The sequence below is a fragment of the Amphiura filiformis genome, unplaced genomic scaffold (genome assembly GCF_039555335.1).
Source record: "Amphiura filiformis unplaced genomic scaffold, Afil_fr2py scaffold_60, whole genome shotgun sequence".
NCBI lineage: Eukaryota > Metazoa > Echinodermata > Ophiuroidea > Amphilepidida > Amphiuridae > Amphiura > Amphiura filiformis.
In genome coordinates this window covers 567,406-591,516 of record NW_027305524.1, presented here as the reverse complement: position 1 = coordinate 591,516, position 24,111 = coordinate 567,406, and the positions used below count along the sequence as shown (strand labels likewise).

Sequence of the window (24,111 nt, the reverse complement as noted above, 5' to 3'; positions counted from 1 at the left end):
TTCAGCCTAACCCCTGGTTCATATGAGGACAAATATGCCTAGTACTGGGACAGTGTAGTTACTATAAATTAAGTACTAATATGATATTATTTGGCACCTGTTCTGAAGTGTGAGCATTTAGTTACCAAAAAAAATTGATATCCATGCGGATATCTGTGAAATAACTTCATACTTTGGAGCAATAACTTGTGTGTATTGCCCAAAGAAATCATTCAAGGAGAGCTTGTATTCCACCATGTTTGTGCGTCACTCATGGAGGGGAAAAATAATGTTCCTCAGGATTACTTCGGCAAACATCCATTTAAAATGTGTGCTTGTTTTCCTATATTCGTATATATGAGTTATGGCTATATCGCATGCTGAGCATAACATGTGCACACCTTTGTGATACCCATGCTCAAGACACCATTTTATGCTGGATCTTTGCCGATATGCCGGAGGAACACTTCTTTGGCCCCCACACTTGACAATCCAATATGGTGGATCTCCTACAGCATCAATTGGGCTATTCCAGTTAAAATCCATACACCCCCCTATGGAAGACATGACCTTACTCTCCCACACAGGGAGTGTGAATTTCAAATGGGGTTACCTGAATGGTTGACTCCATTTGAAATTCACACTCCCTGTGTTGAAGGTTAAACATGAAGCCCCTCTTGGCCAGTTCGCCATAGAAGAACTGTCTTACACCTGTTATTTTGATGACACACAGAACAGAATTTACATGGATAAATTTTAACCTTGACTAATTCCTTAAGGAACTTGAACCAAACGTGGGGCTTCGACTTTAAGGTCATGTCTTCCACAGGGGGTGTATGGATTTCAACTGGAATAGCCCATTTTTCATCACAAAGCTTAAGTAAGCAATGATATTTCAGGGAACATCTCCATTAGCTCACCTGGATAATGTTACTCATCAGCACAGGTGCATTTACACACACCATTACCCAGGGGAAGTTATGGGCTATTCCTTTTAAAACCTACACTACCCCTGTGGAAGATTTTGCAAATATCTTCCACAGGGGGAGTATGAATTTCAAATGGAATTAACACATTAGACAGCTCAATTTGGATTTCATACAACCTTTAAGAAAGATTCAACCTGAATCTTCAACAGAAGGCAAGTTTTAAATGGAAGTGCTTATAATATGCTAATTCAATGTGAAATTCATGCTCACCCTGTGGAAGATCTTTTCCAAATCTTCCACAGGGGGATTGTAGACCTTAAATGGATCAGCCCAATGAAGATGAGTCTTTGTTGCACTGAGCCCTCCATGATCTTCTTTTTTGAGGGCATAAGTTAATTTCAAGGGGTTCTGAAAATAGCCCTAAGAAATGTACCAAATTTTGCCAAAATATTGAAATTTTCAATGATTTTTTTTGTTTTAATAGAGGGAGGGGGAGCCTAAGAAGCTCCAATTGGGGTGATGCCCCGGGCACCACCACTGCATACAACCGGTACAGAAGCCAGTAAGCTTTATTTTACCTCTAATTTATCATTTTTATTTTTTGTAGCTGCTAGAATAGGCATAGCATTCCCATGAGCTGGCATCATTTGTTGCTGTAGGTTCATCTCTTGTATGAGTGCTTGGTTGGTTCCGCCACCCCCTGGGAGTTGAGTTAAGTAGGGGTAAGCATGCTGTAAACTGTTTGGCACTGGTGAAGGTGTCTGTGGTGAGGAAGGAGAATGGTGAACAGAAAGCTTCATTAGTATATAGATAATACATGATAATACATATATACATTGGATCAATCATTACACTACCACTAGTTTCCCCTTCTATCCCATCATGCACTATTTTGGGAGATTGCATGATTTCATCTCTGCTCACAAGATTGAAACCGGCACGTGAAGTCCAACATTCAGATGAGAATTAGAGCATTGTGGGACTTGGGGGAAATATCCTAACCCTATAGTGTGTCTTGTCTCAAGTTGAGAGTAAACTCGCTGTTAGATTTAGTGGCAGATTTGAATCAGTGTGTTTAAGTGGTTGCATTGCCAGCGTGCGGCTAAATCATCCTTCTACACAAGCGTATACACCCCACCGGATTAGGTTAGCACGTACAATTCGAATCTGCCACTGCAGATCCAACATAGCATTTACTCTCAACTTGAGAAGAGACACACTTAGCCCTGACCTTAATCTTAAGCATTATGCTAAACTCTAACCCTAACCTGTAAACCATACCCTAACCCTAAAACTATGCTACATAGAATTGCCAGTTATTGTTCATAAATAATTCCTGAAAGACATATGCAGACTATAATTCATAACCGACTTCTAAAAGAAATAATTCTGTCATATTGTTTTCCTTTTTCCAAGTTATTCACCTGCAGAGTCTACCGCTCTAAATTGGTTGTGAAATTTCAAATATTTATCACGTCTGTCGTCATTATTTTGAACTTATTGTCTTTGCAAAATACGGATTTGTATATTATTTTGTTTCCCTCGATGTCAATTCCACTTCGCCCTACATATCGAGGGGTAAGCTGCACAGAAGGCCCTATCTGTAATAGCTCCCAGGTGACAGCATGTACAAATATAGGATGCAGTAAGTGCCAAATGTCTATAAGGCAGCTATTGCTTTCTTGCACATATCGAGGGGTAAGTTGAAAAGAAAGCCCTAAATGCAATAGCTGCCAGGTGACAGATGTACAAATATAGAATGCAGTAAGTGCCAAATGTCTACAAGGCAGCTATTGCTTTCTTGCACATATCGAGGGGTAAGTTGAAGAGAAAGCCCTATCTACAATAGCTGCCAGGTGACAGATGTACAAATATAGAATGCAGTAAGTGCCAAATGTCTACAAGGCAGCTATTGCTTTCTTACATCTACTAAACTCCTCTGTATCTTCATTTAAAACATTACCCACATGACTTCTAATATAATAATAAAAAATAATTCTTAAGGTTAATATAAATATGAGATGATGTAATAAACTCATAAAACTAGATTGACAGATTTGCTTACATAATTCTAATAGCTTATTTACCATTCCAATTTGATTACGTACGATATTAAATACACACATTATGATTACGCGACCTGACAAGGCACTTATCAATTTCAACCAAACAAACAGTGTACCAATATTCAGAATACTATCGAATACAAAAAACGACACATTTTCATAGAATTTAAGCGAGTAAATTTGACACGGCAAGAAGAAACATGTTTACCCAGTTCAATTCAAAGTATAAATGAACGTCAGTGCAGCAGTGACAACCCACAGCCAGAAATTGCCGCAAATGTAACATGCATTTTGCATTGGCTTTTTCTTGCAAAGCTGCCGATTTCAGCTACATGCACATGCAAAACACAATTTGGTTTTTTCTGGGATGGTGCAATTTGGCGAGATTATACTAGGATCCACAACATGCTCATCTATCAGGGCACAGTTATTTAATCCCAATACATTTGTACATTCATTTAATGACCTTTGACAATTTGAGTACAAAAACTCATACTCTGCAACTTGAGGTCAAATTTTTCACTATGATTATTTACTTGAGGTTATTGAACTATGCCATTGTGATGAGGTCATTGTGGTCCATAGTGATAGTGATAAAGCCTGACACTCTCCTCTATGATGTATTCATGGTGTGATATGTTACATCTTATAAAGATCTCATGCATGTTCATCTGCCAGTACACAGTTCTTTAACCCAGTGTTTGTACATAATACATGATGACCTTTGAAGCTGCTGGAAATGAGACTATTTTGGTTTTCTATGTCTTAAATTGTAATAAGCAGTAAATGAGTGTAGATTTGAAATGAATTAGCTCAATATTCCTGTAATCTTAACCCCCTGAGCACTACCTGCTAATCTAACATTGTCTCTGATTGGTCAATTATTCTAACAATGTTGCTGATTGGTCCAATCGATAATGAAAACATCTTTTTGGCCAATCGGCAGGTAGTTCTCATGGGGTTAACATTTGTCTGCTGTATTTTCTCCTTCCCTCCCCCTTTACTATCTCTTCTCCTCATCGTACCAATTTGAGAAAAATATCTTCACATGTTTCTAGACTGGGCTACTCTAGTTGAAATCCACACTACCCTGTGTAAGATATAGGTAAAGCCACAATACAAGGGAGTATGGGTTTCAAAATGATTAACCCTGACTAGTTACATTTCAAAAACATACTCCCCCCTGTGGAAGATATTTCCAAAATCTTCAACAGGGGTAGTATGGATTTCAACCGGAATAACCCAATTTTCCCCAGCTATTGACTGGAGGAGAATAATTTGAAAAGAATAAATGTAAATCTGCTCAACATCACACAAATATTTCAGCTTTATTTTCAGAGAAACCCCTTCTCCGTCCTCATCATTGCTGACTTAGTTGTTAATGGTCAAATCTTCCAATGCTGGACACTTTTACTAATGACATTATGTATGTGACTATAGTATCATCACGGACTATGCACTCGCTTGACCATTAAACTACTCTCTGCAGACGTAAACCAACTGTCAATTATTTTCAAAAAATTCTCAAAAAATTTCAAAATTTTGAACTTTCATGACCATATTTGGAATCTAAATGAAAAATGCATTTAAATGAGTACAAACATGCCTAGTATTGGTTCAGTGGTTCTTGAGATATATTCATCGTTGGGCAGGAAAAACCTTATATGTGTCATTGGCCCCTGAACATGTTTAAAGCAAATCCCCTTATGTAACTGGTTGGCAGTTTTGTTTTAAACATGTTCAGGGGCCACAAACACACATCATTTTGGTCTGGTGAAACAAAGCAGTGTAGAGATTGGTATATGTAATCAGGGTAAGTTGTATGTAATTGCATAAATGGGCTGTAGATATCCGAGCCACTGTCTGACTGTACACGAGGGAAGCAGCCGGCTAAGAAAAGCAAAAATTGGAAAAACAATAATAGCTGCTTCATGCATTTTTCTTATGTGTGAACTTGTATTGTGAGGTTCTTGTGGGAGTTGAAAGACAGGGACAAAGCTGCATGTCTGTTTGTCGAATCTTTGTCTGACAGACATGGCATTCTGTAACTCCCACAAAACTTGGAACTTGTTAAGGGTAAAAAAATGTGAAGAGGTTTGCGACTGGATAGAACAGCTCAAAAAATTGCGGAAAAAATATTAAAAACCTGAAACTTTTGGACCAAAAAGGCAAAATTCAAGCTGTAATCTGAAAGGTTGCATATACAGTCTTGGAAGCTGAAAATAGTCCAAATAAAATACAATAATAAAATAAGAAATAAAATCAGAATGAAGTTGACCTGATCAGCAGTGAAAAGAGAATTAGGCTATTCCATTTGAAATCCACACTACCCCTGTGGAAGATTTAGCTGAAGTCTCCATAGAAGGAGTATAAGTTTTGAATAGAATAGACAATGGGGTAACTTCCATCTAAAATACGCACTCCGGTGAAAGATATAGGTAAAACCATAACACAGGGGGAGCATGGGTTTCAAAATGATTAACCCTGACAAATTACATTTGAAAAACATACTCCCCCTGTGGAAGGTATTTCCAAAACCTTCAAAAGTGTAGCATGGATTTTAAACGTAATAGCGCAATGACATGAAGCAGCCATTTTATGCAACAACAACTACGTTGTTATCTAAGTGTGTTCTAGCCATTACTTATTTTGACAGAATCCAACCCAAGAGAATTTTCTCTCTTACGTTTGGTAACATCTGAGCGTAACATAATAAGTGAGGAATATGACGTGGCTCGCGAGAGACTCGGAGAGCTGGAAAAACATCAAAATTAGCCAAAACATGAATTCTTGACGAGCATGAAGTAGATATGATGTGATTTGCTAAGACAAAGAAGCTATTATGATTAACTGATGATGTTGTGTTTGCATTGTCGGATCTGTATTGAACAATAGCGTATACCTGACACAGCAGAAAATAGGTTTTATAAAAAAATTTGGTGCAAACAGTATCCAATTACAATAACAGTATTTTTTTAGAGCTTCGTAAAAGAAGCTCTAAACTATATTAGATCAACAAGTCAAGGTAAAATTGAAAAAGAAAATAAGTTAAAAAAAATATTACAAGCCATAATTATTGTCAATTTCCACTTGCGGTTCTCTGAATGTAAGATTTTCAGGAATTATTTAAACAATTTTCTATTAAATCAGCATCAGAGACTAGATTATTCTAAATTTGATATGAAATACAGTACCATTGCACATTATAGTGTATTTCATATTGTTTTTGAAAGAAAATAATTTCACAAACCTATCTTCAAAACAATTATCATTTCTTAAACCAGCAGCAAATAAACAAATCAATTATAGTTGAATTTGTTTTTCCTTGTGGCCAGACGATTTTAGCCATATACGGAAGGAGATCTTGATACAAGCCTAATGCCTCAATTGGGTGATTCGAGTTGATATCCATACTCCCCCTGTAGAAGACATGACCTTAATCTTCCACACGGGGAGTGCGTATTTCAAATGGGGCTACCTAAATGGTTGGCTCCATTTGAAATCTACACCCCCTGTGTGAGAGCTTAAGGTCATGTCTTCTACAGGGGGTGTATGGATTTCAAACAGAATACCCCATTGCAGTATCAATTGCATATCTAGCAAAAGCGTGATTTCAATTTGCCGTTGTCGTATCAGACGCTCTCTCCCTCTCTCCTCATCAAGCAAGCGACCGTCACTGCCCTCAAGCATAAACACCGTATCCGCTCTGTTAATAACCAGCACTTACAGCCTTTTACTTTGAAAGATATCCGATTCGTCACCTGCATCACATACTGCCGTATCTCAAAAGGCTGCCTTGAGTGATTTTTATAATCATTTTTGAACTTAATATATTTATCTTAGATTTCGGGATGCTTCTTTCTTTCATGAATGGACATGAGATTGTGATATTGTAATAATACCTCAAAATTAATAGAAAAAGTTAATTTTACAGTGTATCTCATCACAATTTGTAATAATAATTCAAAAATTACACAAGGCAGCCTTTGTGTTATAACAGTATGTGATGCAGATGATAAATTTACCACACAAATAAAAATGTCAGTATCCGCTTCCTCGTTTACTCGTAGATACAGATTTTTCACAAGACAGCCTTTTGTGATACGTCAGTATGTGATGCAGACGATGAATATACCACCCAAATAAAACATGTCAGTATCTGCTTCTTCGCTTACTCGTAGATACAGCTTTTTTTTTTAACCCCATGGGCACTACCTGCCAATATATCAACCTATAAGAACTATTTTGATTGGTTACAAAGAGGGCTATATCATCTGTTGAGCCAATCAGAGATATGGTAAGAATAGTCAGTATGGCTGATGGGAATTAAGCTTAAAATTGGTGAGAGATCTAAAAGCTCTATTTTCATTGGTTACTCAAATGCTTTTATCATGTAATCAACCAATCAGGGGCACTGTAAGAAAGACAGCAGTGCCCATGGGGTTAAACACTGGGATCAGACTGATTCAAAGACACCTGCCTTCCCAGAGTAAAGGGCAGTATCTCTTATAGTGGTTCCTTCCAGATAACGCTTTTTTGCTTGGGACGGACGAGAACACCAAGGGCAACAACATCGCAGATTGAATCGCGCTGATTTCATCCAGATTTCTCTTTGTGTTCATTGAACCTTTGCAGTCTGGTTTGTAACAGTAGCTGATGTGAAATTTGTAATTTTTGCAAGATTAATTTTCGTGCTGCTAAAATTTCAAACATGTCGATAATTTCAAATTTTTACACAACCTAGCTTGCACATTAGGGGGCCTATATATCCAATTTTTCCCCGGATTTGTGTGATTTTATACAATTTCAGAAGGACGCAAAAACTGTGAACATTAATTCAACACAAAAATATACATACTGACAGTCGTATGCACACAGCACATTCAAGGGTCATTCTATGTTGCAACCCATTTTTATTTTGTCTTTTCATGAGAGAAAATCTCAGCCAACGGGTATATAATGGTGTATTTAACCCACATATGCAAAATGTTCCCACAAAGCCCCTCAATCATACCAACGACGCGATTCCATTCTTAATTGTTCATGACGGTACAATAGACACATTGCAATTTTTTCCCCTAAATCCTACTCCACATTCGGGTCTGCATTATGTTGTGAGGATTATGTGCAATTCTGCACAATTCTACTTTTTCCCATATCAATCCATTATATTATCTGCATTATAATTTTCATCCAGGAAGTATCATGTTCAGATTTTAATCTCAAATTTCTATTTTCTTTTATTTATTTCTCCCCCCTCCCCACTTTTTGATTGGTTAGGACGTGTGGCAGGGACTACCCCCAAAATATACCAAATTTGACAAAGAAAGAGACCCAGACCCTAAATCAAGGCTTCCCAAACTTTTTTTCCTGTGACCCAAATTTTATAAGAAAAATATGGTGCGACCCACAGTATTATACAAATGCATTTACTTTTCCGAAACTTATCAGCGGAGTACCGGGCAAAATATCCAAAAGGGGTACAATTTCCAAGTTGTCCCGCTGCCAGAATGACTTTACTGGGACAATTTTGCAACTTTAATGCTAAAGTGGGTCAAAACAGAGTTACATGACCAATAAGATGTTGCACTTTAATGGACGGAGATGTATTTTTTATTTTCTCTGGTCGGTCCCACGACCCCTTTTGGAAGAGGCTGCGACTCCAAAAAGTGGTTCCAGTTTTGGATCCGCTTCCCTAAGTCATACTAATTTTCAACCTTTGGAAATTATTTCTGTTTAAAGTTGAGGTAAATGTACAAAATTCTAGATTTTGTTTTCCTTCAAATTTTGAATTAAAATGAAAAATTAACACATCTTCCAGATTCCACTTCTGGAATTATTTGTCATAGTTTTGTGGTTCCATGGTAAACCAATGACGACATCAAAATTTAGTCAATCTTGTCCACCACCCCCGCTTTCCACTAAGAACCCATGGTCTTTTCCATTCACAATAATCTCCTCAGATATGAGTAAAAGTTGAAAATCACCTCTGACATAACAAAAATTCAGCAATGTAAAGTGCCCTCATCCTTAGTCAGCATTCAAGAATGAATAAAATCTTTTTATTTCTTTAAATCATATTCTTTACATAAAGTTTGGGTTATTTTCCCTAAAAAACAGAAATTTGAATACTTTCAACTTATCAAACAATTTTGGGCTACTTTTCATCCACAATTTGACCACCGAGGCCCACAAATCTGGCAATAGTGCCACCTGTTGATTGCGAAATGTATTCAATGCTTTAAATACTTTGTTTCTTACCTGCCGATCTAACATTGCCTCTGATTGGTCAAATACATGATATTTTTACTTTAATCACCAATCAGAATGGAGCTTTGCAAATATTTCACCCTAATTTTTTTGCATGGTGAAATTATTCTAACAATGTTGCTAATTGGTCCAATTGATAATGGAAACTTCTTTTTAGCCAATCGGCAGGTAGTTCTCATGGGGTTAATGTATTCGGCTTAAATTTACATGATTTTTTCCCACAATATTTCTGTCATTTTGTATAAATCATGGTCACATGAGCAGACAAAATAACCACAAGTATGTAAGCATATCCATTATGGTCCTTACATAATATGGCAAGTAAATTTTTGCATGTATATAGGCCTACTATTTGGCTGCTTGCAATTTGTATAACCCTCCCACGTTTGACCACATAACAAATTGATGTCATTGTGAATGCCCTGATTTTTGTAGTCACTGAACAATGATAATATTTGGATTCCTTACCACAGTGCTACTTCTAAACTGCAAATCACACTTCTGTGAGCCCCCATTGGTTGTCTGAGAATGTAGCATGATTTAACTGATTTTGGTCAGAGGCAATTTTTCGTTGGAATCTCTGCAACTTTTGTTAACAGGGTCCCCCAGACTGATACACCGAAAGATACAACAATATGCTTAACTGCTTCTCGCTTACTTTTTATATGCTAAATCAAAGTTTTTCTTGTCTTTCTCTTTTACGCTCATTTTCACTGAGTCTGAATTTTCAATTTCTTTTCAAAAAAGAATTCCACAACTTTTTAAAGATACAAAATATGAAACGAAAAATCAAAAAGTTAGTGACAAAAGCAGGCGGTCTTTTTAAGGAGCAGCAGATTTGAGGGGGTGATACCCCTCCAACCAGCCTGCATTTGCCACTATTAGTGCAATGGCTTGGGGAAGCATGGGTTGTTTCATGAGTGACCAGCACTAGATGAGTGATCAATTATCAATAGGCGATCAATAATCAATAATCACCATGTGGTTCATCTGAAAAACTGGATTTTGGAGATTTTGCAAGTCCGTTGTTCTGTATAGCATCTTACTCCAGTCTTCGTAATGGGCACCCTGTTGACATACGACACACATTAATAAACGGAATAATCAATTAATGGATGATCAATAACTAATAATCAATAGGTACTCAATTACATGTTTTTGTGGGAACTCCGTTGAAAATAATTTCTTCCAAATCAGTCAACTGAACACTGCACCTGGTGACTAAATATCTCATGGATTCCATTTCTTCCGACCTGGACAGGTGTGGATCAGCTTCTGCTATGTACTTGAGCCCTTCTATATAAGCATTCCCACCACTTGTTTTTTCACAATTTCCTTAAAATTGAAAGGTCTCCCTACCTTAGCCAAGTTTTCCATTGGTTTGTTGAACATTCTAAAATTAAAAAACTTCTCTATTTGCATACCTATGGCAAAAGCCTATCAACAATATTTTTTTCAGTGAAAAATAAGCCTCTGAAGTGACCCCTTAAAATAAACTAACAGATGTCACTGACCTCTGCAAATAATGCCCATCTCATCTCAAATAAAACAATTTTGTAATTTTAAAAATTTCAAACCTTCCAAAAGGACTATTTGACCCCAGAAATAAAATTTACTTAGAGACCACAATGGACAAAAAGGGATGTATTTGGCTATTGCAGTTGACAACACAACCCCTATGAAATGGATGCCCTTAATCTCCGACATAGGGAGTGTGAATTTCAAATGGGACTACCCTTAAAAGGTGATTCCATTTGAAATTCACACTCCCTGTATGGGAGATTAAGGTCATGTTTTCCACAGGGGTGTATGGATTTCAACTGAAATAGCCCATTGGCCCTACAGGTATCTATATCATGAAGATGGAACCAGGTCCAGATCTTAAAGTAACAATAGATTGACAGGATCTAGCCCGAGTAAAATTGTAAATTTTGAAAACTTGTCAGATTTTCTTCACTATTTGCCATCAAAAAAGAATGACTTATAATATTGTCAACCAGATTCTACATCTTGCACAAAATCTGAAGCTTACTGTATCTGAAATCGGCTCTTCCAGTTGAATCCCTTACCCCCTATGGAAGACATCACCTTAATCTCCAACACAGGGGGTGCAGATTTCAAATGGAATCACCCATTCGGGTAACTCCATTTGAAATTCGCACTCCCTGCGTGAACGATTACGGTCGTGTCTTCCATAGGGGGTGCATGGATTACGACTGGAACAGCCTATTTGTAATATAAATGGAACTGGTCTATCTGATTGCCACAGGGTACAGCATCAATTCAGCATTCAGATTGCCAGTCATCAAAGATTTCTGACATGATACCAATGCACACAAATTTGTTTCATGGAAAATATTATTTCATGCCGATGGGCGGTAGACTTCAAAGATTATAACGGTATAATTTAGTGGTATGAATTTTTTGACGATTTCCCAATTTCGACTAGTTCTGTGATTTTATTTTACTCCCAATGTCAAACATCTACAGGCTGCTGCACATTGAAAACCATGGGTCAAAAAATAAGTGGGCTTTTACATTTGAAGTACTGAAATTAACTGTAAAAATAAACATTTTGCAAAATATTTCCCTAGCTTTTATTGTATAATATAACCAGGACAGGTGACATAGCTCTGGTTTTTATTTACGAATCTATTGAGCCCCATTGACGAAAACAGGTCAGCTGGATCATAGATTGATTTTTAGATCATGTTAATTCATGTTGTTGTTATAAACTTACAGCATGTGGCAATATGCAATTTGTTGGTTATTTGGTCCAATTCTGGGTGTACAGGACTTATCAAAAAGATTGGTACCCATTGGTTTTGGTGTTTATTGAAAAGCCTGCTTTTAAATAAACTACAATTTCTAGCCATTCAAAGACCATGTTGCATTTGATATTCATGTCCAAGTTAAGAATTTTTAGCTCGAAAATGCGTAACAATAATGCATGGGGAGAGCTGGAAACAAGTGAAGATTTCTTTGTGAGGAATGCACTAGGCAAAAAGTCTCACTTCAAATGGCATAATATAAACCCCTGTTGAACATTAATGTTCTCGTACTAGCCGTATAGACTTCAACATAAAAAGTCCAAGTTTTGAGATATTTACTCAACATATCAAGAACTATCTTAAGAACCACTGAACCAATACTAGGTTTGTTTGTACTCATTTTAATGCATTTTTTATGCTGATTCCAAATATGGCCCTGAAAATTTACATTTCTGGAATTTCTGAATTTTTAAAATAAAATTTGAAAGTTGTCGTCTGCAATTGAAATTTAATTCATGTTGTTGGGTATGAGTTCAATACCCAGCATATTCAGAGGTCATTCTATAAGTGTGCAAACATATTGGGGTTAAAGAACTGTGTCCTGCGCATTGTAACGTTGACTAACCCAGTGTAAAACGTGTCCTAATACATCCATCAATGGTTGAGTTCACAGTAAGAATGAAATGTTAGGAGACGAACTTGACATACTAAAACATTTATGACATGGTTTATGATGATTGATTGCTCATCATATGATCGGCATTAATAATTCAGAAGACGCCATGTGTATGCCTATCACCACTGGTGAACATACCCCTTTCTCATTCTTAGTTTATAACCCTAACTAACTTGGCTTATACCAAATTATCAGGTCAGTCCCGGACTAGCCATGGCTTAGGTCATCAATTTAGCTTCAAATTGGGATTGAACTGCAATCCCAGTTGAGACATGTGCCTATTCGACCAAGATCTGCCACTGATCTTAAGCTTAAGTATGTTAACATATGGGTTAATGCAGAAAAGTAAACTTACGACCCATCAGAAGTCAAAGTCATACCAAGCTCTGGTCTTTGGAACCTACCTACCTCAGGCCTACACTTCAAGATACCAGTTCTAGTGTCAGATGAAATATATTCCGTAACTCTTACCTGGCCTTAATCCAGCCTTAGCTTAGGCCTAGACCTCAAGATACCAGTTCTAGGCTCAGCCTGGATGCAAGCCTTAGCTGAAACCTGTTCCTTAACCCTTATACCAGGCTTTACACTTCAGCTTTTGCTTAGGCCTAAACATGGCCTTTAAGTATAGGTCTGGGCTCCAGCCTTAGCGTAGGCCTGCAGAATTCTACCATTTAGGCATAAACTATAGAATCTCACTCTTGCCAGGGAAACCACATTCTTGTCTCTGTACACAAGTAATTCTGAACGTCGGTAATTTCCATCCCTTATCCTCGCTTTACTAGTGTTTCAACAGACCTCAACATTGCAGAGTAGGAACAGAAGTTGATTTAAAAACTCCACTTCAACAACCCTAATTTATCAAATTAGTTATTTGAACATCAACGGCCTATCCATTATACTTAGTCAATGATAATAAGGACTATTACAGGTTTACGTCCATCAGTCCTAAGGTCCGCTAGTCCCAAGGATTACAAGTCCAAACATTCGCTAGCACTTTTTGACTAACAAAGTCTTTTTTTTGGCTAAGCGAACCTTAGGACCAGAGAAAAGTCAATCAATCAATCAGTTACATTTACGTCTTTGCCCCGAATTCATTACATGCACTATGGACCACAATGGCCTCCTCCCAATGCCATAGTTCAATAACCTCAATAAACAATCAGAGAGCAAAATTTGACCTTAAGTTGCGAAGTATGAGTCTGTGTACCCAAATTTTCAAAGGTCATTCAATGAATGTGCAACTGTATTGGGGTTAAAGAAACATGCCCTGATAGATGAGCATGTTGTGGATCCTAGTGATGTTTCACTATTACCAGAACAGCTCATAATGCTGTTTTTAATAACCATGGAATTCACCATCACGTCCAAGCTCACATTGGGCGTCCCATTCCTTTTTTAAAGGAATTTTTTTAAATAATGGTGATGTGAGGTTTTAGTACTAGTAGAGAAATATATTTCTAATTATACCTGTTGTTCCGTTCTGTAAATCAGTTTAGATACATTAGAACCGGGCCACTCCGCATCAGCAGTAGGGACAGTAGGCACTCCCGCTGCCTGCATGCCAACACATAATAAAGCAGCCATATTAAATCACATATCATTTTTGCTAGCAAAAACTGAGATTAAACTAGCATTGCTGTAAAGTGGTACTATATACAAATTGTCTTATTCTCATTATTAATGGAAAGAAACTGAACAGTGTGGGCATTGCAAGTCTAACATGAACAATATAGTTAGAGTTTAGATCATCAAATGTTTTGATCATTTGTGGTCTGCAGGAATGTAGATTTGAACCCAACATGTAGCTCACTTTGGGATTTAACTATTTTATACAACATGTCTCTCTCCACCTTGGTATATAAATGAGTAGCTGTATAGGATGGTGTAGTGTAATCCCAACATTGAACAGGTTTCCTCCAGTTGAGCAAGGTATGGACACTCTGAAAATGCACGGCCTGATGTGTAGCAATAAAAGACAATTGGCTGCAATTTGACAGCATTTATCCATGTTTACAGATTAGAGGTCACCCTGTTTATTGAGATTTTCATTTTGAAAACAGTAATGCCATCAACAATTTGTAGTTCATCTCATATTTTATTATCAGGTGGTGACCACTGCCTTATTGTTAAATTAATATCGTATAGGCCTATGATAAGCATAGTCTACAATTTGACCATATCGTATGATTCCACATACAGACAAATACCTGTTAACTATAAACCAATAAAATTCAATAGTGTCGCCCTCTAGAGTCAGTAAAATACAAAGGGATGGCTTAATGGTAATCAGTATTTGTCAGTATGAGAAATTAGGCTATTCCAGTTGAAATCCACACCCCCTATGGAAGACATGATCTTAACCCTCCATACAGGGAGTGTGAATTTCAGATGGGATTACCAAGATGGATGCCTCCATTTGAAATATACACCTCCTGTGTGTGAGATTAAGCTAATGTCGTCCACAGGGGGTGTGGATTTTAACTGGAATAACCAATCACAACAACATGATGAAGCCTGTCAAGATGTACAACCTAATTCTAATAATTAAGTTGAGCTTTAGGTGCTACTCTAGCCAGTCAGCCCTGCTGCAGGACTGTGTTCATTGCGAGCCTTCTATGATAATGCTGCTGCTGCTGCTACTGCTGCTGCCGTGATATTGTTTCCATATTCCATTTGAGTTACATAGAAGCAAGGTATTCCTGGTATTAATTTTGTGTCATATGCTATACATCATTATGATATGAGAAAGATAGAAATCCATCAACTTTTATGTCACTACAAGGAATACAAGTGGGAGAGTTAAGTTTGTTCGGTTTATAGAAGGCGGAAATTATTCGGCCTTTGTTATTGCTCGCGTCAATAAAGTCCCAACTCACGCTCGCGTAAATTCACAGAAGCGTGCGCTAGTCACGCATTACGCAACACCTAGCGTAAGCATTGCGCCAAACAGCGTGCTCGCCATTGAATATCAATACACAGTAGTATGAGTCTTATTTTTCCGCCTTATATAAGCCAAACAAACTTATGTCCTTGTCTGCCCATCTTGGTGGGAAACACTTGTTTCAGATTTTCAGAAAACGGACACACCTGTATTTACCTGAATAGTACATCATGTGACAAATCATGTGACAAGCATTGATGTAGTTTGTTTCCTACATGGTTACTCTCTATGATGCAGTAATGTCATCAACTGTTACTACAAATCATCACAGATGAAGAGATTTTCTTTGAGGATGGCTGCTACTGAGATGGAAATGATGTTGGCGATATCTCAAAAACTATTTGAATGATGGTAACTATAGCTGCATACACATGACACAATATAGAAGTATACCTTGTTAAGTCCATGTAATTCAATGGAATTTTGCGAAAGCCAATGAGGTAGGCGATGCTACATTAATTATATTCTACGAAGAGCTACTTTATTGCGTTTTGCAGCCATGATATTTTACAGCGCATATTAAGCAAGCAGACATCTTGACATGCTTCGGGAACTGACGGTGAGGACTTTGAACAGCTCATCTGGACTGAAAGGTTCTTTTGTTGCAGTTTTTGTTCAAAAGATACCCTTTCATTATTGAGTTATTACTCATCTCAATATAAGATATCAGATATAAACAGTCCCCCGTGTCTAATTGTAGAAATGCCATACTAAGCCTTGATACTATGGATTATGCAAACTGACAAATCAGCATTCTTGCTGACCTGAAAAATTTAACCAATGTTCAATACACCTTGACCAAGCAATGTATAAATTTCAATACATTGAACAAATCTACCCAAATAAAGCATTCAAATTTAAAATACAAACATGCCTAATCTAAAGGTTCTTTTAATTTCTGTGTTTTTGGTTTTTTTTAAATCTGAGAGCCTGTGAACATGTTTAAGCTTAAAATCATTTAAATTTCAATGGCATAGCAATTCCAAATGTGTTCAAAGTTTTTTAAAAAAAATGTCATCAAATCTCATAAAGTTTTTAATATTTTTCAATTTTTTTTTTCAATGTAAAAGAAAGATACCACAAAGAATATTTCATCGCATATTCCTTATGTCACTTGGTATTTGAAGTGCAATGTAACATATTGGTCAAATTTCATCAAAAACTACCAAATACTGATTTGTCCGTTTGTCAAACCCATGATGGAAAGTATGAAATTGAAGAAGATGGAGAGGGCATGTTTGATATCCCAATAGCAGCTGCTCAGTTTCTTACTTTCTAGACTTCAATATCTAGAGATTGAACTTGTGCATGAACATGAGAATAAAACATTTTGTAGTACTCAAGCATATAAATATATACAGAACATGACAAAAAAGAAAAAAATCAAATAAAGTTAGTGTAATGGCTTGGGGAAGCATGGGTTGTTTCATGAGTGATCAACACTAGATGAGTGATCAATTATCAATAGGCGATCAATAATCAATAATCACCATGTGGTGCATCTGTAAAACTGGATTTTGGAGATTTTGCAAGTCCGTTGTTCTGTATAGCATCTTACTCCAGTCTTCGTAATGGGCACCCTGTTGACGACACACATTAATAAACGGAATAATCAATTAATGGATGATCAATAACTAATAATCAATGGGTAATCAATTATATGTTTTTGATTTTAGTGATTGATATTAATTGATGAAGGTTTTCAGGTTTTTCAACAAAAAAGAACAGAACCAAATTTATAAATTAAAACAAACAACAGAATTAGAGGTAACTTCACTACAAGACAAAATACTAAAGATAGAAATACTACCTACTAGAAAAATTAGAAAATTACCTATCGAAAGGGCTATTCCAGTTGAAATCCATACACCCCGGGCCATACACCCCAAGACATCACTTTAATCTTCCACACAGGGAGTGTGAATTTCAAATGGGATTAACTGAATTGTGACTCCGTTTGAAATCTGCACTCCCTGTGTGAAAGATTACGGCAATGTCTTCCATAGGGGGTGTAAGGATTTCAACTGGAATAGCCCAGAAGAGCCGGGCAGTAGAGCGCCCCTTTTCCGATCTTAAATCTATTTATTTCAGCACATGCTCATCAAACCATACTGAAAAATATTATAATCCCATGATCATAATGTGCTTACATATGGTCGTCAAACCATACCAATAACTAATTTAGTACCTGTGGTCGTACCGTGCTCGCACATGCTCGTCAAACCAATAACTAAATATGATACCCACGGTCATAAATCCAAAGTGCCTTTAATCAGCGCACATCTCTCTCTCTCTACATCATTACCTCCGATTCGTGTCATCGGTAGTAATTCTCTCGATTACTAACATGAATTATCAGTTAGTTATCGTTGTCAACGTATCATCGTCGGGTGTTTAAGCTTCAGCCAGGCACAAGTGTAAACACTGTCTAAGTGGTTTATCACAACTCCGCTATCATCGCACACACACAACACGGGGAGATGGATTTATTAGTAGCCTGCCTATCATGTTCAATGTAAGCTTCATTAAGCACCTAATTGAGCTCAATTGTTTTAATAGGATAACGAGGTATATCAAAAGATTTTATCTTTTGGGAGTATGATAGCTTAAGCTTGATAGGATAGACTAAACAGTACGATACGATGTCTTTCCACCACCGCCGCGCCGCCTCTCAGCCTATCATAGGTTATTTACCTTTGGTTTACACTTTGCGGTGTCATACCGTTGATGAAATGACATGGTAAAGCACATTATTTTCACATTGGACCGGTACTGATAAAATGTCAACTTATTTTTACATTGACTTAAGGAGGTAATGCAATATAGTAGGAATACTCTTACAATTTGCTTTCAGTTCTGACAGATTGAAGCGAGTAAAAAGGGGTTGCACAGGTGCTTACCCCCAGGGAGTGGGGTGAGAGGAGGGGGCACTGGACTTCTCAGGTTTGATGGGGGTGTGCAGGGCTAATCTTGCAATGTGTGAGGCTCAACTTGGTATCACAAGTAAGTTTGCATGCAAGGGTTTTCATACTCAGATTGAAAGGGTTTAAATACAAAAATGGAAATGTGATGTAATAGTAAAAGGTTCTGGGAACTGAATTATTTTGAATAATTTTTTTTTTAATGTTTGTGTTTATTGTGGCAATATGTGACATGATCAAAGGGAATGAGTCACATGTCGACCCTGGTCAAAAATGAGTTTTACATATTTTTCTATAGAGGACATTTAGAGCTTTCAGAAACTGAAAACCCTTTGTTGATACGACTTTTCTTTACGAAGTTAAGTCAATTTATCAACCGCTAAAAACTATATAAAACAAAAGAATTTTAACGCTTTATTGGCCAATATCTCAAAATCAATATTAGCGACATCCGACTCATTTCCCTTGATCGTGTCACATATACCAAAGTCATAGGACCAACCAGGCTAAATCTTTCCATAGTACGAGACTCAACTTGGTAACTAATTTGCATGCAGTTTTTTAAATCACTGCTGGAAGTATGGTTCGGGGAGTCCATATTTAAGGAGTGAATTCAGTACACAACAAAAAGAAATCTTTTCAACCATGTGCCCATGTGCAAGAGGTATGGACCGAGCACCTTAACCAGGAGGGGGAAGGGTATCTTAACTGCAATAACGTGCTTACCAACACCAATGTCAGTGCCCCCTTCTCCTTTCTCATAGTTTTTTACAGTAAGATGTTAGAATATATATTAGTTTTAACACACAGAGGTCAATTAAGGTTATTCACCCTTCACCTCAATAAGGTTAGAGGTCATTTATACTCAAGGTTAAAGGTCATACGCACCAGTGGAAGTTGCATTGAGGGATAAAAGTAAACTGCATCAGTTGATGCCTGGTTTGCCGTGCTCACTTGAGGGATGGTTGGGACGGCGGTCTGCGCCTATACAGATGGAGGAGTACATATCACATTAACGAGAATAACAACAATTCCTTTAAAAGGGAGTGACGGTGTGAATTTGGAAGCATTGACATACAACAGTGTGTATTAAGGTGTGAAACAAAAATCTTGGCATCTAGACTTAATAAATAGTATTGAGTGTTAACCCCCAGAGCACTACCTGCCGATCTAACATTGCCTCTGATTGGTCAATTATGTGATATCTTCATTTTAATCACCAATCAGAATGGAGCTTTGCAAATAATTCACCCCAATTTTTTTGTGTGGTGAAATTATTCTAACAATGTTGCTGCTTGGTTAAATTGATAATGAAAACTTCTTTTTGGCCAATCGGCAGGTAGTTCTTATGGGGTTAAGAGTAGAACAAAGATGGCTCTAGTATAAAGTTGCTATCTTAAAGGGATAATACAGTCTTTTAATTTTGACACCCAAAGTTCAAGACCAAATTAGCGATATTTTGATAGAACAGGTAAGTTATACTTTAAGAAGCCTGACCTTGCCACTGAATTTGACTCGAAAGGGTTTTCTTCTGAAAATATCGGGCTATTCCATTTAAAATCCACACCACCCCTGTGGAAGACTTTAGAAATATCTTACACATGTGGAGTATGAATTTCAAATGGAATAAGGACTTTAGGCAGCTCCATTTGAATTTCATACACCCTCTGAGAAAGATTCATCCTGACTCTTCCACTGAGAGGGAGGGTATGTTTCAAATAAAGTTGGTTAATGCGCTAATTCCATTTGAAATGCATACTCCCTCTGTGGGAGGTATTTCCAAAATCTTCCACAGGGGTAGGGTGGGATTTAAATGGATTAGCCTATTTGGATATTGCTCACCTTTCTAACTGAACACGCTGAATTGATCTTGTGAGATGTTTCATCCAAGATTTGGTTTAAGTATGTCACAATTGAAATCTAAATGGCTGACAAAATCACTGTATATCCCTTTAAGCTGAGTGACGATGTTTACTTAATGACCTTTCACCTTTCCCAGTATGCACCATTCTTGCACTCCGAGCATGTTGGGTAACGTTCCAAGTAGTTGGGTCAAATTGAATAGTCTGAATTATTGTACAAAGAGTAACCCAACAGTTTGTTACAAATTTACCTAGTGTTGAACCAATTTGAACAAAACTTGGTTCACATTTGCCCAAGAATTTAGACTGTTTATATTTGACCCAATACAAACAGTGCAGTACAAACTTGACAGAACCGTCTCTGGCCATCGACAGTACATAATGATAATGGTTATAGGTCTCAAAGACGTCATTTTACATGGATTGCACAAAGGTGTACATCCATATCAAAACGATGCACTTGTCGGCTGGTACATGTGTCTCATTTCACATAATAGCTAGGAATAAATACCAAACTTATCTCAACTGGAAGTCGCTTCAAATCATCCCTGAGTCACATGGTTTATGAATGTTCTCTATATTCCTAAACCATGTTCTCTATATTCCTAAACCATGTGACTTGGGGATAATTTGAAGTGACCTCCACTTGAGATAAGTCTGGTATCTATTCCTAGCTTTTATGTGAAATGAGACACATGTAGCAGCCGAAAAGTGCATCGTCTTGATATGGATGTACACAAAAGCCTTCCTTACTTGCCATAATTCCCAATCAAAGTGGTAAGTGTAAGCCAATTTATCCGAGTGTCAACTGGATCGCACCTTAAAGTCCTGAACCACAATCAAAATGATCGCCATCATTACAAAAGGTGTGTGATCCAGTTATTTACATAACCACTTTGTTGGCGAATTGAGACAAATATGGCAACTCTTGTTTTCATGCCAAGTATATGCCATAGTTACCAGGTTGATGTCCTGTGTAGAGCCACTCAATGGACTGTTCCAGTTAAAATCCATACACCCTCTATGGAAGACATGACCTTAATCTTCCACACAGGGAGTGTGAATTTCAAATGGGGTTACCTGAATGGGGGACTCCATTTGAAATCTACATCCCCTGTGTGTAAGATTAAGGTCATGTCTTCCATAGGGGGTGTATGGATTTTAACTGCAAGAGCTCAATACTATTGACCCTAAAAGCTTGCACGGTCATGTCAAAACAAGGTTCTACCCGCAAAGTGCGTATTGCGTTGCTTACCCCTTTGAAAGCATGCTTAAATTTTTGTGTATGCTTTGCAATGCATTCTGACGTGTCGCTTTCATGCGTGCGAGAAAAGCGCAAACAGCAAAAGCGCACTTTTGCTCGTGCATTTGCAAGAAGAACCTTGTTTTGAAAGCAAGATGATGAATCAGTACAAAGCATTGACTGCTTACTTCATACTCCAATCTTGGGGTGATTAACTTTAGCTGATGAGTGTAAACTCTTTATGTGCAGCAGTTGGGAGGAGTGAGTTTGATTTCTGGTAAAGCCAAACATGGGGCGGTTGGGGAGATTGTCTTGCAGTACAAATGGCTTTATGGAGATGTGCTGCTGAATTGGGCCTCACTTTCGTAAATGGGTCCCTTTTCAGCCGTAAGCTGTAATGAAAGTCCCATTGAGCATGAAAATTTGTATACAGATGGGTCTTTTTTGCACAATTTTCTCCTTTTTGTTTCAATGGAAATTAGTCCAATTTTCCAAAAATATGTGAACATTTTCAGAAAAAAATGTCAAATTTGTAATAAATTTGGGCATATAAAAATGGGTGGTCAGAGCTAGTGGGAGGTATAAGACGCGGATTTAGGGTTTCTCTACCGGAAGTCAATTTGTGCCGAAATTCCTTTCCACAATGCAATAAGTGTTTTGCATAACAATAGATACAGTTCGGAGGTTAATCAATATTCTTTGTTATGCAATACGCACATTGCATTGTGGGAAGGAATTTCGGCACAAATTGACTTCCGGTAGAGAAACCCTAAATCAGCGTATTAGCATAATCATACTAAAGTTAATCACATATTCATTCGTAGAGAGTCCATTGGAGTATGAAGTAGGCTTAAGTCTGGATGACAACATTTCATTTTCACACCTGTAAACATGGTAAAAAATAATTAACATTTGCAATCAAATTTGATCTTGGATACCTTTCCATTTGAACAACTTAAACAGCGTTCTTCAGAAGTGACAGCCCAATATTTAATTCTCTTATACATGTATATAGTAAAGAGTTTGGAACTAAACTGATAGTGATAAAAACGGTTTAGGGCAAATTATATGTTCTGGAATAGTCCAATACAATATTAATGGTTGGAAGATGAATAGCCCCAGCAGAAATGTAGGCAAAGTATCACATAAAATCAATTCAAAACAGGTAAAAAGTCTTGATTGTCTTGATTGGTCCAAAATTGTCTTGATTGGCCCAAATTGTCTTGATTGGTCCAAACTTGTCCCTAATTTAAGTATATGGGTCTTTGCAGCTTCAGACATAATTTTGATGCAGTTTACCTTTTTTGTCCTTATAAAGAATTTTAGATCTCCGGATCAAACTGATCTGGATTAGGACAGATTAGCTCATATCTGATCCAGACCCAGATCAAATCTGATCCAGAATAACACACAATGGCAGAACTGGTGAGTACGTCTTTACGGTCTTCATTGACACATGTTGGTATTAAGTTGGTGGTTGGTTGTATGTGGTGTGTCATGTGTAGTAAATTGACACATACTTTCGCTTGTACATTTTGTATGACCTGAAATCTTATTGGCTAGGAGACTTGTGCAGACTAGCACATATGTACACACCCCACCTTTACACTTACACCATCCACTCCTGTATGAGAATCAGCACGCAGACACCCCTTAAAGAGGAAGCCCCACCAGAGCAGTTCTTCTGGGGTGAACCAAATCTGCCTGGTTATCAAATTAATCAGTGACAAGGATATTTCTGAATTTGAGTGCAAATGCAATTACATTAAAACATCAAATTCAGAGATAAACTTGTCACAAATTCATTTGATAACCAAGCAGGTTTTGTTCACCCCAGAAGAACTGCTCTAGGGGGGCTTCCTCTTTAACACACCCCACATACAAAGTTTATAAGAAAGATGTAACAAAAGCTTTCAGAAAAAAGAACATTAGAGAAAGAAACTTAAGATTGATTAAGAAAGAGCATCAACTTAAAGAAGCTTAGAAATGAGATATTGCTTGTCAAAATCAGCTGTTACCATGGTAACCAGTAAGTCAAAACCAAATCCTTGGAATTACAAGTGTGGGCGAGATGCCCTGGAATCATATGAACTGATATTCCTACGACTGATCAAAACATTTATAAAATATGACTATGTAACGAACAAATCATAAGATATGCGCATATGCACGGAATGACAAAATGTATCTTATTATATTTAATAAATAACATTGTATGAAAGATAAAAAAGTAGATTTAAAGTTACCAGTTTAATCCTTGATGCACGGTAACCTTTAAATGGCAAATGCAATCTACTGAAATGGAATTGGGTCAACAGTAGTAAAATTTTAAAAATGCTTAACAAAAGTTCTTTTTAGAATTATCATCCCCTAGTACAGCACTTTCAGAATATGTTAAAAATAAATTTACCTAATATAATCTATAAAAAAAAATCATGCTCATCTATCAGGGC

General features: G+C 37.2%; 1 protein-coding gene across 17 annotated transcripts in view; it reads right to left on the bottom strand.

Moving 5' to 3' along the window:
• The window catches only part of LOC140144513 (muscleblind-like protein 1), a 480,574-nt gene that overhangs the window by 32,678 nt on the left and 423,785 nt on the right, over positions 1–24,111 (bottom strand). For 13 of the 17 annotated variants that reach the window (XM_072166327.1, XM_072166329.1, XM_072166324.1 and 10 more), the window contains 4 exons: positions 19,442–19,537; positions 17,123–17,212; positions 14,159–14,245; positions 1,487–1,669 (listed from right to left, as the gene is read on the bottom strand). In XM_072166327.1, coding sequence (XP_072022428.1) covers positions 1,487–1,669; positions 14,159–14,245; positions 17,123–17,212; positions 19,442–19,537 — 456 coding nt within the window. The remainder of the gene's footprint in view (positions 1–1,486; positions 1,670–14,158; positions 14,246–17,122; positions 17,213–19,441; positions 19,538–24,111) is intronic. The other 4 variants (XM_072166332.1, XM_072166333.1, XM_072166334.1 and 1 more) reach the window with 4 other exon arrangements.